The sequence below is a fragment of the Phytophthora cinnamomi genome, assembly GCF_018691715.1.
Source record: "Phytophthora cinnamomi strain GKB4 chromosome Unknown Contig17, whole genome shotgun sequence".
In the NCBI taxonomy this organism is placed as follows: Eukaryota; Oomycota; class Peronosporomycetes; order Peronosporales; family Peronosporaceae; genus Phytophthora; species Phytophthora cinnamomi.
The window spans coordinates 703,227-716,517 of record NW_027150950.1 but is presented as its reverse complement, the minus strand read 5'-3'; the positions used below and the strand labels follow the sequence as shown (position 1 = coordinate 716,517).

Genomic DNA, 13,291 nt, shown 5'->3' with positions numbered 1-13,291 from the left:
TCCCTGCAGGATTGAGTCCCGTACCTTACAGTGTTCACGCATCTATCTAAGCAAACCCGCAGTCCGCGGGTCGCAACACCTCTCAATCAACGTCTTCTTCTGCGATCACTGCTTGCCGGATCGTTGTTATTCAAGGAAGCAGCGAGGAAAGCACGCGTATGAAGCATCTCGTTCGCTCATTATCGTAATGTGTGTGGAAAACAACTACCTGCTAGGGTGCTAGGGTGGGGAGTTCCATTCCGAAATAGCAGTAGTTGAGCTGCATCTTATGTTTCCACGAAAGCATATCAGGACAGAGTTAGAACCAACTGCACCCATATTTTAACAACACTCCATTTGCTAAGATATCCCAAATACATATTTCGAAGATGTCGCCAAGTTCATTAGATCCAGAAAACCTCACTAACCGAGTTCTTCCGATCTGCAACGATATTCAAATACGATTTTCGTATTTCGTAGTCCTAGGCGACGTTTATTCATTAGCGACAGGTAGGTATACACAAGAAGAGTGGCAGATGAGATTGTTACCATATGTCATTGTCTATTTTTTAAGATTCGGTTTGACGGTTATACCGCATTCTGATTTTGCGCGACTACGAGGCATGGGTCGCCCATGCTCCACCGGGCAGGGCAAACACCGGAAGCAGTACAAGCGCGTCGCGTACAGCGACAAAAACGACTGGTTTGGCTACCTTGACAAAGGTTTCTCGGTGAAGGAGTGCATCGTGCACTTCTACGGAAAGCTACCCGGATAGAACACCGCGCCAAGGCGAAATTGAGCAGCAAAGTCGATTCAAAGGCCTGCGAATCCGGTCTGACAGGTCATCTCTACGAGTGGAAGCTTGGGCACGTCACTGTGCTGAGTAAAGAAGCTGAGGACGCAATTGAGGCAAGCAGGCGTGCCTGTTTCTAGACTCATGTTGGAGACAGAAGTTAACCTAGTTGAAGCTGAGCCCAATATCCCTGCTGACAAATTCGCAGCTCCACCGACATGCATAAAGCTTTTCATGAGACGACACAAGCTCTCATTGCGCATGAAAACTCGTCAAGGACAAACGACTGTCCAGGACGCAACGGAAGCAGCATCAAAGTTTCGTGCACTGGCTCTTCTTATCGTTGTTGAGTAAAATTGCACCCACATCTTTAACACCGATCAAACTGGCACGCATACACGTTATTGGTCTGATGTATCGTGTTTTGAAAATAAAAATACGATACAGACGCTAACGTTATTCAAAGTTGTATCTATGGAACATGTACCAAAGAGAACTGTAGATGCAAGAGGAACCAAGACGGTTTGGGTCAAATGTGCAATTAATGACAAGCCATGTACAATGCTACTTGGTGATTCTTGGGGCACCAAGTATGATCTCTACATCGTATTTAAAGCCTCGCCGGTCCCAATGGAAGCAACACGAGTGAAAAACGATGCGGTTCCGCACGGCTTGGCGAATTCACTTGGCGCGAAGTAAGCATCCCGAGCCACAGCACCTAGCCAAATTTATGGCAACAAAACGGTCTGATGGAATACTGAACTTTCGTTGAAGTTCTTGGGGTATCATTTTGCGGAGCGTGGAAATAGGGCGACAAAGTTCTCGTATTGTGGGATGATTTTAGCGCTCATTGGCTAGAGAAAGTACAGTGTTGATCTTCTGAATATATACGTAATGTATGTCAACCGACTGACACAGCAAGGAATAAGTCTTTCAACGGTTTATTGTGCTCCCTGCGGATTGATAGACTGAAAATGAAATTAATAACCTACAACCAAGGTGAGAAAAAGCGTCAGGCAAATCAGCGAGTTCGTCCGCAGAGATGATGAAGAAGAATTCATATCTGAGGCACGCAACATTTTCATGAGCCGCTGACTCGGCACCCATCGGATCATTCGGTGCGCCGACAAGTATCCAAGCTGGCGAATGTAATTGAGGGAGACTAGTTCCGTAGCCGATGGAGCGCGGCGGGCAGTAGAGCGGTGAGAGCACCCTACAGCACGAGACTGAGGGAATTGCACTGCTGAAAGCCAAACTGAAGCCAGCCGAGCTAGAGGGGACTGTGCGTTCTGACCAGTTAGCGTCGGGATTAACCTACGCAAGCCACGACATGTCGAGCAGCGCGTCGCACTTCTCGGTGAAGTCCGTGACAAAGGCCTCGGTCTCGTAGGGTCCAAAACAAGATAGCTGCACCATAAGCGTCGTTGTCCATCTGGGTATTCTAATGAACTTGTTGGCACTCAGTTGAAGTTCCAATAGAACAGTGAAATCGCGAACAGCGAATTGAAGCTGGGAGGCAAGCTGTGGGGCTATAGCATTAATGAAGCCCCACATTCGAAAAAAAAAATAAAGCAGATCAGGTCATCAATTGAGCCTACCTGCTCCAAAACCCATGTCGTTTGCGGAGCGGTCGAGGGTTGCCCGTTTCATAGCTGAACGAGGCCGCGACTGCGGGGCTAGTGACATGGCTGGCTGGTTCACCTGTAGGTGAGTAACCACCACGCAGCTTGCCGTTGACGGGGTAGTCCGGCGTCATGTGACCCTTGGCGCCGCAAATGTGGCTAATGGCGTTCTTGGTAAACTCCGGATCGTGGGAACAGCTTAATTTGGGTTTCTTAACTTCGGGTGATTCTGCGGCTGCCTTGGTACTCGATCCACGATTGTTGGAGGAAGCACTCTTCGTTGCCACGGCAGGTTTCCGGGTTTCCTCGTCGCCCTGGGCATGCTCAATAGTCTCTCGCAGAGTATTAACACATATGGGATACATGAGAGCTGGTGTCAGGACTGAGATTTTGCAGGTTTAGCCAGCGCTTCATCAGCCCTGGACTGCAAGCGTCAACGAAGCTTGGGAGAGTAGCAACATGAACTTAACTGTATACTCCAGGTGAATGCCCGTTACCCGTACGTCATAGAGATGAGACAGTAGCTTGACCTCGAAGTCGCTGCACTGAAAGCGAATCCGAAGCTGTTGCTTGGACAGTTATCAGGTTCTTGGATGGACACCTAGTGTTTGCTTGAGCTTGCTGTACCATGCCATCACGTCCGTGTCTGGATTGGGCAACCATCAAATCTAGAAAGAGCGACTCGTTGCTGTCGCGCTCGATTGCGTAGCTGCTGAAGTGCCCCTCAATCTGGAAGAGCCACAGCTCTAAATCCTCCTTAGCCGAACCATTGAACTTCTTCAGCTCACCCTTGCTCCTCTGTCTGCTGGCTCTGGACTGCTTCTCAGAGAGCTCGTTCTTCATGCCAGCTTGATGTTCTATGAAGGCCTGGAACTGCTGTTGCTGATTCGGCCTGGTCTGCTGCTGCACAGCCATCATCTGCATCAGCATCGTCTGTTCAGAGACAAAAGCGGAGGCGCCGTAGACGAAATAGCATGTGACGGAGTTCCAACTGGGCCGGTACCTCGGCCCTAGCGTGGGCAGCGGGCGAGGAAACGTTCCCAGGGGTCGCAGCGTGCCCCCCAGTCTCAGCAGAGACCGAATCGTCCATGTCGGAACGAGGTTGTTAGTGTAAGCGCAAGTTGGGCGAGCGGGCTTCGAACAGCCGGGGAGTCGTGTCCATAGCGTGACGGTGCCGAAAGCGACCGACGGCTGCCGACAGCTTCGTGATTGGCCAAAACAAGCTGTACGATCACTCGATAAATACATATTCGCCCAAGTTGTGAGGACGGGGAGCGATCAGTTTCCACAACACTAGATTAACAACACAATCCGCACGGAGCATGACGACGGTCAGCGAAGCGAGGCAAACACAAGCGAGGGCGACGCCGGCGATCGAGGGGCGTGTTCGTGCGGAGGCGGGGCCCTTCGCAACCGGCAACAGCGTGATGGCGGCAACGACGTGGTAGCGGCCAGCACAGCAAGGACACACGACGATGTATACGAGGGCGGAGGGATGTGTAGAGGTAATTATGGTATGGCTTTGGGATATAATTGGTTCTAGTAATGTTGGTTTTAAAGTCTAGGCATTGGTATACTGATTTAGCGGGTTGGTGATACTTGAGGCGCTGCTCGCAGCTGGACCTTGTTGTTCCAGCTTGCTGATAGACCGCTAGAAGATTTGTGTGATGTGAAAACAGTGATAACCTTGTTGTGCGACTTCGTTCTCAGCAGCCGTGATTGTAATATATCATGTTGAGATGGGTATTTGTATCATGAGTTGTTGTTTTGTTTGTTGTTGCTGTATTTGTTGGGGTGGTGTTGCTGCTGTATCGGTTGTATTCAATGATACTGCTGAAAGGATAGTAGGTATAGCGAACAAAGCGAGCGCCGGCGTTTCTTCGGCTCGGTGGATGAAGTAGCTCGCGGAGAACGATGTCCGTGACCAGCCTCGTCGCCTATGAAGGCACGCCGAATCTCAACCTGACGGCCACTAAGATAATAAAGAGCTGCAAAGCACTGGTTCAAGAAACCATCAAGACAGTGTCTTCGTCGCGCAAAGCATTGCGAAGGTACCGTAAACCTTCATCTGGAATTTTCAAACGAGCAAAACGTTATTTAATATAAAGTCTAACAAAAGTGTTAACCCATTCGCGAGCCGCCTGTATTAACTATATTATACAAATCTAAGGTATTCGATTGTAAAAGAGCGCAAAAATCGTCCTTTAACGAAATCACGGTACTATGTTCGCGTGTCTCATGGGACATGACATCTACTGTGGTTTACATAGTGTTGGAACCTACACCTTGATATTTGTATTGAGCATAATTACATTATGAGTACCCTTTCTCATTTGTCATAAAATATGGTGGATTTGCAGTTGAAATTTGGTAAAAGGAGCGAAAAATGGGCCGTTTAAGGGGGGGGCACCTTGCTTTGCAAAGCACCTTAAACGGCGAAAAATGCGCCCTCTACATCGCGAAAGGGTTAAAAAGAAATATGGCTAAGGTGTGACATCCTAAATGTCTCTCAAAATCAAAACTGGGTAACCTGCACCAGGATCAAACGAAAATGGAACGAACAAAATAAAAAACTCTGCGAAGTCACGTAAGCTAGCATATATCACTTTGAATCTAAAAACAACTCTTTCGTTGCCTCTGGTGAAGGGTCACCGATCATACCGACTACCAGACGCACGCTCGATACTCTGTGACGAGCTCTTTGGAAACTTCATCACGATGAAGCACACGCAGCTGCTTCAGCAAACCTGACCCAAACTTGCATTTTCTGTCTTGTGTCTGAAGGAAGTTGTTCATGTATTCATGAGCTGATGCACCAGCTTTCATAACGAGATCGGAATCGTCAGGATCGGTGGGGTGAAATCCGGAACCTTCAGGTATGAACAACTTCATGAAAGCCACGGTTTGTCTTGACAGAGACTTGTACTGTCGATCGTAACAGATTTCCCGAAGGTGAGGTGTACCATTCAAACCTAATAATTGCCGCACCCTTCGAGGCTGATATCGCCTCCAATTGTTTTTTATTGCTTGGCTTGGTCAGCCATAGATGCGGATGCTGGACTTGGTACGTCGCTTTCGGAACTGACCATAGCTATTCCAGAATCACCGACACCCGACTTTTGACTTTCTATCTCTGTTACGCGAGCTGCCAGAGCCTTGTTAGCGCCAATGAGTTGGGCAATAACAGTGTTCTGGTTGTTAATCAGACCATCCCAGCGTGAATGATTTGACCTCTTCTGTGCTTTTCACGCTTGCTTTATGATTTAGCTCCATACTCCAAGTCTGTAGCTCTGGCATCTTCACCTCAAGCAAAAACAAACACATTCGCATTCTGGATGTGTAGGGTATCTATCGTTAATTCCAGAAAAATGTTAATGATGCCACGAAATGGTCTGCCACTTGCTGATCCAGGTTCATAGTTCTATCAGCGAGAATGGTGCTAGACGCGAATAGTGCATGTCCCAGCTTACGAATTCTAGATCTTGTGTCAGCATCAAAGCCAACCAAGGAAGGTATGCTTGGGTTTCATCCAACTTCCTATCACTGAGCACTGTTGAAATGTTCCAACTGCCGCGATCGAAAACCCACTGCTCTAAAAGACGTAAGTAGGAGATGTTACATAGATACACATACGCAAGTAGGTGCAGTCACACGTCTAGCGTGTGAGCTGCTGTCATGTTCTGACTGTAAAGTGAGGAGCCAGACCCATTTCATCCAATCAGGTGCAGACTTAGATCTGAGTGATTCACAAGGGCAGCGGGGCTTTCGCTCGCACCCGATACATAAAGGGAGTTGATTTATCCTAAGGACAAGACGTTTTTTATTCATTATTGAGAGCTTCTTCTTTTATACGGTGTTCGCTAGCGACGGTACCTCTTACGCCGTTACGACTGCGGGCTCAATGACGCTTCGGCGTTAGCATGTTGTGCGCCTCCTTGACGGAAAAAATGAGACGAGAGTCCATCCGCAACGCCTGCCTTTTCTTGGCGTGCACTTGCAACCTTGAGCATTTGGTAACATATCCTTGTATTTTTAACGGGGTAGACGTACGATGTTGAGAATGCGTCTTTGTGACCTACTTCGCGCTTTATCTCCGTTACCACAGTGGCACAGTCAGTCACATCCTGATTAACACCGACAACGACTCGTCGGGCCACTAACTCTTGTGCCAAGGATCGAGTATGTGCCTGACAGGATTGATGCAGGTCGCACTGGGCAATGTTCTGTGTTTTGCTATCCTATCGATGCTATGGACGTGGCGGCGTTGCCGATGGAGCCACCGACGACTGCGTGACTCATAAACCGCTGCAACCGCCCGCTCTTGACTTGGGACCGTCGACGAGGAAAGAATCAGAGAGTCCTGACTATGGGTTGTGACTAGTTCAGTCTTCTTCATTTCCCGATACCATACCACAGTGAAGCAGTACATCCATCAACAATGTCGCGCCCCTCGTTGCCGTCGCGTCCGTGTCGTCAATGTCGGAAAACTGTTCGAGATCGAGGACTGATGGCGCTGGGAATTCTTGTTTTGCTATCACTGCTGCAATGGAATGGAGAGGGTGCGTAATAAACGAGCTCTTGTCAGGAAAGAGGGAGAGAGACCTTATAATTCAGACGTTTTCGCGCAAATCAGACTTAGGATTTGGACATTGACTGACGACACAAATATATTGCACTTCTGGATGGAGGCAAGGTCTGAAGTGCATCTAAATGCGTACCACATTACACAGAAGAGAGCAGCGTCCTGGTAGTTCTTGTCCAAACAGGCGTCGAAATAGAGACCATCAATTAGTGAGTATAAGTCGTCCTTAGAGCATGCTGGAGCTTTCATAGTCGTTTCGCCTAGCTGTCGCCTGAGGCACTAGCGCTCCGGAATGCGCCCATCCGTAGTAGTCGCTGCTCGAAAACATGGCGACGCTGCGGGGAGTCGTCTAACAATCAGTTCTTCACATTGCAGAAGCAGCAAATGACAGTAGTTCGTTTTCGTAACTCACCACCACGGCCTTGCGCGAAGGATAGATGCATGGCTAAGTGGTCAAGCAACTTCACGAAGGCCAATCCGTTATTATCAGCCTGAAGCACCGTGCGGACGAACTTCATTGTTGTATTCTCTGCAGTACGGATGCTCTTAAAAATGCTGCTTGCAGTCGCTTGTGTTTGCTTCATGTTTTCTGGAGCGAGGTCTTAGAGACTCATTATTTGTGAGGGAGGTGTCGGTCGATACCCGTCAAGTGTGCGAATGACTATCGTCTCACTGTCGCTGCCGATATTATGCGTCGGTTTGACTATAACCCTATCCCTATTTAATCTAATTGGTCAAAAAACGTAGCGAAAATAGCTTGCAATACGCTGAAACGGCGAACTGAACAATCCTATTGGCTCCTATTCCAATTAAAAAAAAACAAGTGACTTGACATCGTGTCGGCAGATCGCATATTATGCAGCAGCCGGATTCGAAATTAGCTAAATTCGGTTCGAAACTAGTATCCTTAGTTTAAGGATACTAGTTTCGAATTCAAGGACCTTGAATTCAGTCAACCAGTCTTTCTCTAATTTCGAAATTGTCACGTAATAAGCTGAAAGCGAATGGAGTCTTGGTCGTTGAAGGCGAAACGAAGACTGATGCATTTGGATAAGGGAAAGCATGCAGTGCACTCGTAGGTAACCACCACGAGCGCAGAGGAGAAGCTAGCAGCTGCAGCGATGCTGTCGTCTAGATAAATGCGAAGCTGTAGTTGTTGTCGTGCTCGTCCGTTGGCAACGAATGGTAGATCCGTTGCGGTTGAGCTATCAGGCTTGATCCTTACAGTATTTTACAAGATAGTCGCATCAACAGGGCACTCGTACCGCTTATTCGATTGCAAATTGCACTCCGCGGACTCGTTTCAGCAACGAAAACGCATTAGCGGTGAAGTCATCAGTCGATTCATACTCCGTTCGAAGGTGAGCAGCAGGAAGAGATGCAGCTACAGGCGAAGGAGCAACAGGCAAGGTATGAAACTGAGGTAAATTCAACATGAGCGACAAGACCGTGGTGTTGAGAGGGGAGTCAAGCACACTCAAATCAGTGGCCAACCTATCGAAGTAGCCCCCGTGGTGCAGACTGCAGTTCAGGACAGGAACGTTGCTGCTCCCGACCAACCGATCCTCCCCTCGGGCGCTCGATACCCAGACCAGTTTTCAACCGATATGGAAGGCGACCTCGCCATTTTTGAGGAAGTGAAAGACCTGTATGCCGAAGACCTGTTCGCATCTCGCCGCAGGGGCGAAGGAATCCCTGCAACAAGTGCAGCAGCGTTAGTCCAGCCAACAGGTCGAGTTGAACCCGCAGGATGGCAGTTCACCAGCGCCTACAACTGGATCCCGGTCTTATCTGCACGCGAATGGATCGGACAAAAACCATTGAGATGCACGCCTTGAACACCCTCCGTAAATAATTTTCAGTGTATCGTATCACAGAACCAGGTTATTTTGCTCACTCAAATCACGTCGTTTCCCCAAGATTCCCGAACTGTCGAGTTGCAGGTCAACGGAAAGAGCGGCGCAGTGCGCTCGCACACGTTAAGCGGATTGAAAAGTAATGCGGTTATCGGAGATCTCGGTACATCTGCGTGTCATGTTTGCTAGGATTTGGTAAGCACAGGGTTTGGCGAGCGAATTGAGGGAAAGAGGAAACGTGCAGTAGTGTGAATAAAAACAATTCACATCGGTGTGGGCATCAGAATCGAACATATAAGGATAAATCTCGCAGTCGTGTTAGCTTCGTTAGTACATGCTGCGCCTACAAAACGAACAATTGAAACAAGTGTCAGCGCTGCTCCTTGGACATACAATCCACGTACGAGGCAGGCAACACATACTGGAATTGCGTTTGCTGCGCCTGCATCTTGTGTCGTCGCAGGGCCATCACATTGGCAAGGTACGAGAACGACGACAGATGCAACTACATGTAATAACAAATAGGATTCACAACCATCACACGCCCAACAATTAGCTCCAGCAGTCGCAGTCTCCGTGTTCTTCGTTCTTCAATCTCCCCACCTGTCGGTTGTAGTCGTCTGTCCAACATACAGCAGCAATTCTGTGGTTAATCACCGCAATTCGATCCAAACAACATGTTATTGCAACACTTACCTGCAGATATCTGATGATTCTGTCGCGCCTGCTCCAACTGCAACGCGCGTTGCTGTGCCGCAGCTTCGTGTCGTCTCAAGGGGCCGTCTGCACAGTACCATTAGCTTCCAGCCAGTAGCCATACAATTCACAGCATAGCAGCGTACGCGTTGGTGCCGGGGTCCACTGGTTCTGCTCCATGCTTGAGGACACGAGAGAGTGACGTGAGGCTGGCGAGGACGATCGGATAGTGGCGACTTGTTGCATCAACACGGCATCGCCGCCATACGGCGATTCAGTTCAAGGTCACTCTATCGGGTATTGCATTTTTCATTTGAGTGACTATAGCGAGTCAAAGGCCGCACGACGTGTAGCCATCTTACCAATGGCGGAGGAGGAGGCGCTGACCGAGTCGGAGACGCTGAAGCTCGAGTCCTCGTTCACGCACTGGGCGCGATGTGTGGAGGTGCCCATTGGTGAGGACCGAGTGGTGTCGGTGGAGCAGGACCCGGACTCATTCGTGCTGGGAACTACCGTCTGGGACAGCAGCAAGACGCTGCTCAAGTTCATTGAGCAGCGACCCGAGCGGTTCCAGCGGTTTTCGTCCATCTGCGAGCTGGGCGCGGGCTGCGGAGGCCTTGCAGGCATCGCCAGTGCAATCGTCACTGGAGGTCTCGCAGATGTGGTGCTCACGGACATTGGGCCGGTGCTGCCCTGGTTGCGGCGCAATGTGAGGGAGAACCTGACGGACAAGGAGCTGCAGCGCGTACGCGTGGAGCAGCACGCTTGGTACGAAGCTGCATCGGCTGGTTGCAATGTATGGTTTATAATGCCGTGCTGATGATGGTGACTTGTTGTTAATAGGGGAACACCGGTTACCAACTTGAAGGCACCGTTCGACTGTATCTTGTGCGCGGACGTGGTGTACGAGAAGGCTTGTGTCAAGCCGCTGGTGCAGTCGCTGTTAGCTCTATCGCATCGTAAGACGGTCATTTTCTTGGCGAACGAGCGACGTGCACCGGAGGTTCGCGCGGAGTTCATGCGCCACTTGGACAGCTACTTCCAGTGGAAGGAGATCCCGAAATCGGAGCTGGATGCGGATTACCTCAAAGAGGCGATCGAGGTGTTCGAAATGAAACCCAAGAAACGCAAAGTACCGCTGGAGATGCAGATCGAGACTCCAGACGACTACACTCCGGATGAGCAGGAGTATCACCCGCTGGGCAGCGGAGTTGGAAACGAGGCAGACCCGTACGATCGCGACCTGTGGAATGACCTGCTCCGAGACCTGTCGCTGGACCCTGCAGACAAGAAATAGGATACCTGTCGTCCAAGGCGATGCTAACAGCAAGAATATAACGTTAGTATGTTAAGGCAGCGATGTTGATTGCTTATTCCAGTGCTAGCTTCTACTTGTCCTCATCATCATTGTATACCTGCTGCCTTCAGCTTTCTCCTTACATTTACCACGCCACCATCGTTTCAATCAACATGTCTCCTTACTCCCAGGTAAAAGTCCGGATGGCACCCTTCGGCACCGTCGTCTCCAGTGCTACTCCACCCACCTGCAGCTCGAAGTCAGCGGGCTCAGTGTTCTCGTTCATGACCACGAGGACCTTGTGGTTCTCCGGGGTAACGAAAGCCGCTGCTTGCACGGACGCATATCCAGCAGTCACACACTGGTCCGTCGTCGACGCATACGACCGCATTGTGCCATCCTCGGCATCGAACCTCCACTGCTGGTGCGGCTTGACCTCTTTCTCACATAAGTCGGTGCTAATACGCACACCATTCTGAGTGGAACCATGGTTCAGCGAGATACAGTAGTCTCCCATACGGATACGACCCGTTTCAAGCTCGTACGTCCAGTGTTGCTGCGTGTACCTGCAGTCCACAAGCAGTCCCTGGTGACCTTGCCACGGGATTTCCTTCAGATCAATGCAGAATCCGGTGCCAGTGACCTCAAGCTTGCCGTCATCCGTCGGGCGCCACTTTTGTCGGGAGCTGCCGTCACACGCCGCCAGCATCGACGGGTAATCAACATACAGCTGAGGCTCGCCAGGCTTAGCGAAACGCGTCGCCACCTCAGTCTTGACACGGCGCGAGCCCACTGGGATGTACTTGGAGAAATGCTGGATGAAGTAGTACATGGGCTGGACGAAGAAATCGGTTTCGTCCTCCGTCAGGATGAGGGGGGCGTCGCACATGTTCGCCAAGTGGTTGGGCCCACCTTTGTGGTCGAGCAGCAGGTTCCAGTCCACCCAGCCAGCCACATAGTTGTTCAGGTCGGTCAGAATGTCGTGGCCGTAACGCTGTGCACGGAACCAGGCGAGGTCGCCGTGGCCCACGTCGGGGCAGTTGCAGCTCTCCGTCGCTAGCAAGAAGCGGTTCGGATCGACGAAGTGCGTGTCATTCAGACGCTCGTGGTACTCAACACCATCCATGTAGCGCTCGTCGTCGTACCAGTGGAAGGCCATACCATCCACGTACTGCGCCGCAGTGGGGTGGCTGTAGATCTCTTCCGCCCATTGACGGACACTTCCGCGGTTGTGGTCAAAGACCATGAGCTTCAGGTCGGGGTGGTCACGCTTTAGCATGGGTCCCAAGAACTTTCCGATGAACTCAGCCTGGTACTCCGCCGTGTACATGCAAGATTCCCACGGGACCTCAGCTTGCGGCTCATTCTGCGGGGTGAGGCCCCAGAACGAGATCCCGTGCTTCTTGTATGCCGTTAGGAACTTGGAAAAGTACAGAGCCCACGTCTCCCGAGCATCGTCCTTCAATCCAATCGGCTTCGCCGAGTTAAGCATGCTGGGTGAGTAGTCCAGCGCCGCGCGCTTCATCCAGGCCGGCGGACTCCACGGCGCCGTGAACAGCTTCAAGTTGGGCTGGCGCTCAAGCGCGCGCTTGATGAAGGGGATCAGCACTTTCTGGTCGTGCTTCACCTCCTCGTCAAAGTGCGCGAGCTCCGTGTCATTCACTACGTCGTCAAAACTGTACGAGCCCGCGGAGAAATCCGACGAGCCCATGGGCACACGTCCAAACGTGTACGCGCTGCCCTTCTCCTGGTCGAAGTAGAGCGTCAGCACCTCCTCCTGCTTCTCCGGCGACAGCTTCTGGAACTGCAGCGCCGCTGCCTCTGTGAAGGCTCCTCCGAAGCCCAGGATCTCCTGGAACTTGGTGTCCACATCCACAACAATGACGGACGCGGCGTTCGGCTGCGCGCCATGCGTCCACTTGAGCCCGGTGATCGGCTCCATCATGTTGGTCACACTGTCCACGTAGGAGCTCTGGACGCACGCGACTTCAGAGTTCAAAGCTGGTGCTGCTGCAGCTGCAGCGGGCGACGACTCGGTCGCCTCTGTGGGGGAAACTGCAGCGTCCTCCGGCAGCCTGGTGAGCCCGAAGATCGCCAACACGGCGCACACTCCGCAGACGCCGACGCCCACGAGGCTCCACTTGATCAGGGAGCGCCGCCGCGTCGCGCGCGCGCTCAGCCGCTCGTCCGAGGCCAAGGAGGCCGAGCCGTAGACCGTGGGCTCTGTCGTCGTCATGCTCGCGAAGAGGCGCGGCTCTCCGACTTCGACTTGCGCACTACTCGGTCGATTCAGAAGTGAGCCACTGGCACAGGAAGTCAGGAGCCCAGGGTCCTCTGATAAGGGGAGGTGGCGACGGTTGCGGGATGCGTTTGACCTGGTTTTCGTATGCAGTCTTGTAATCGACGCTTCAGTGGGATATGTGTCACCAACTGAACATGACAGCGGCCGGACTGACCGCTCAACT

At 51.2% G+C, this 13,291-nt stretch overlaps 3 protein-coding genes across 3 annotated transcripts; 1 reads left to right on the top strand and 2 right to left on the bottom strand.

Moving 5' to 3' along the window:
- Positions 1-9,160: 9,160 nt before the first annotated feature.
- On the bottom strand, positions 9,161-9,709 carry IUM83_04689 (uncharacterized protein; the record flags this gene model as incomplete). The annotated part of the gene is made up of 5 exons (XM_067928785.1): positions 9,161-9,176; positions 9,256-9,338; positions 9,437-9,453; positions 9,530-9,616; positions 9,676-9,709. 5 exons carry the CDS (start codon positions 9,707-9,709, stop codon positions 9,161-9,163), a joined length of 237 nt encoding a protein of 78 aa, XP_067796290.1.
- A 184-nt stretch (positions 9,710-9,893) lies between these two features.
- IUM83_04688 (16S rRNA (-N6/-N6)-dimethyltransferase) lies at positions 9,894-10,826 on the top strand (the record flags this gene model as incomplete). Its single annotated transcript, XM_067928784.1, has 2 exons — positions 9,894-10,297; positions 10,373-10,826. 2 exons carry the CDS (start codon positions 9,894-9,896, stop codon positions 10,824-10,826), a joined length of 858 nt encoding a protein of 285 aa, XP_067796289.1.
- Positions 10,827-11,007: 181 nt separating this feature from the next.
- IUM83_04687 (family 30 glycoside hydrolase) lies at positions 11,008-13,062 on the bottom strand (the record flags this gene model as incomplete). The annotated part of the gene is made up of 2 exons (XM_067928783.1): positions 11,008-11,153; positions 11,298-13,062. The coding sequence occupies 2 exons, from the start codon at positions 13,060-13,062 to the stop codon at positions 11,008-11,010; spliced, it is 1,911 nt and encodes a 636-aa protein (XP_067796288.1).
- Positions 13,063-13,291: the final 229 nt, after the last annotated feature.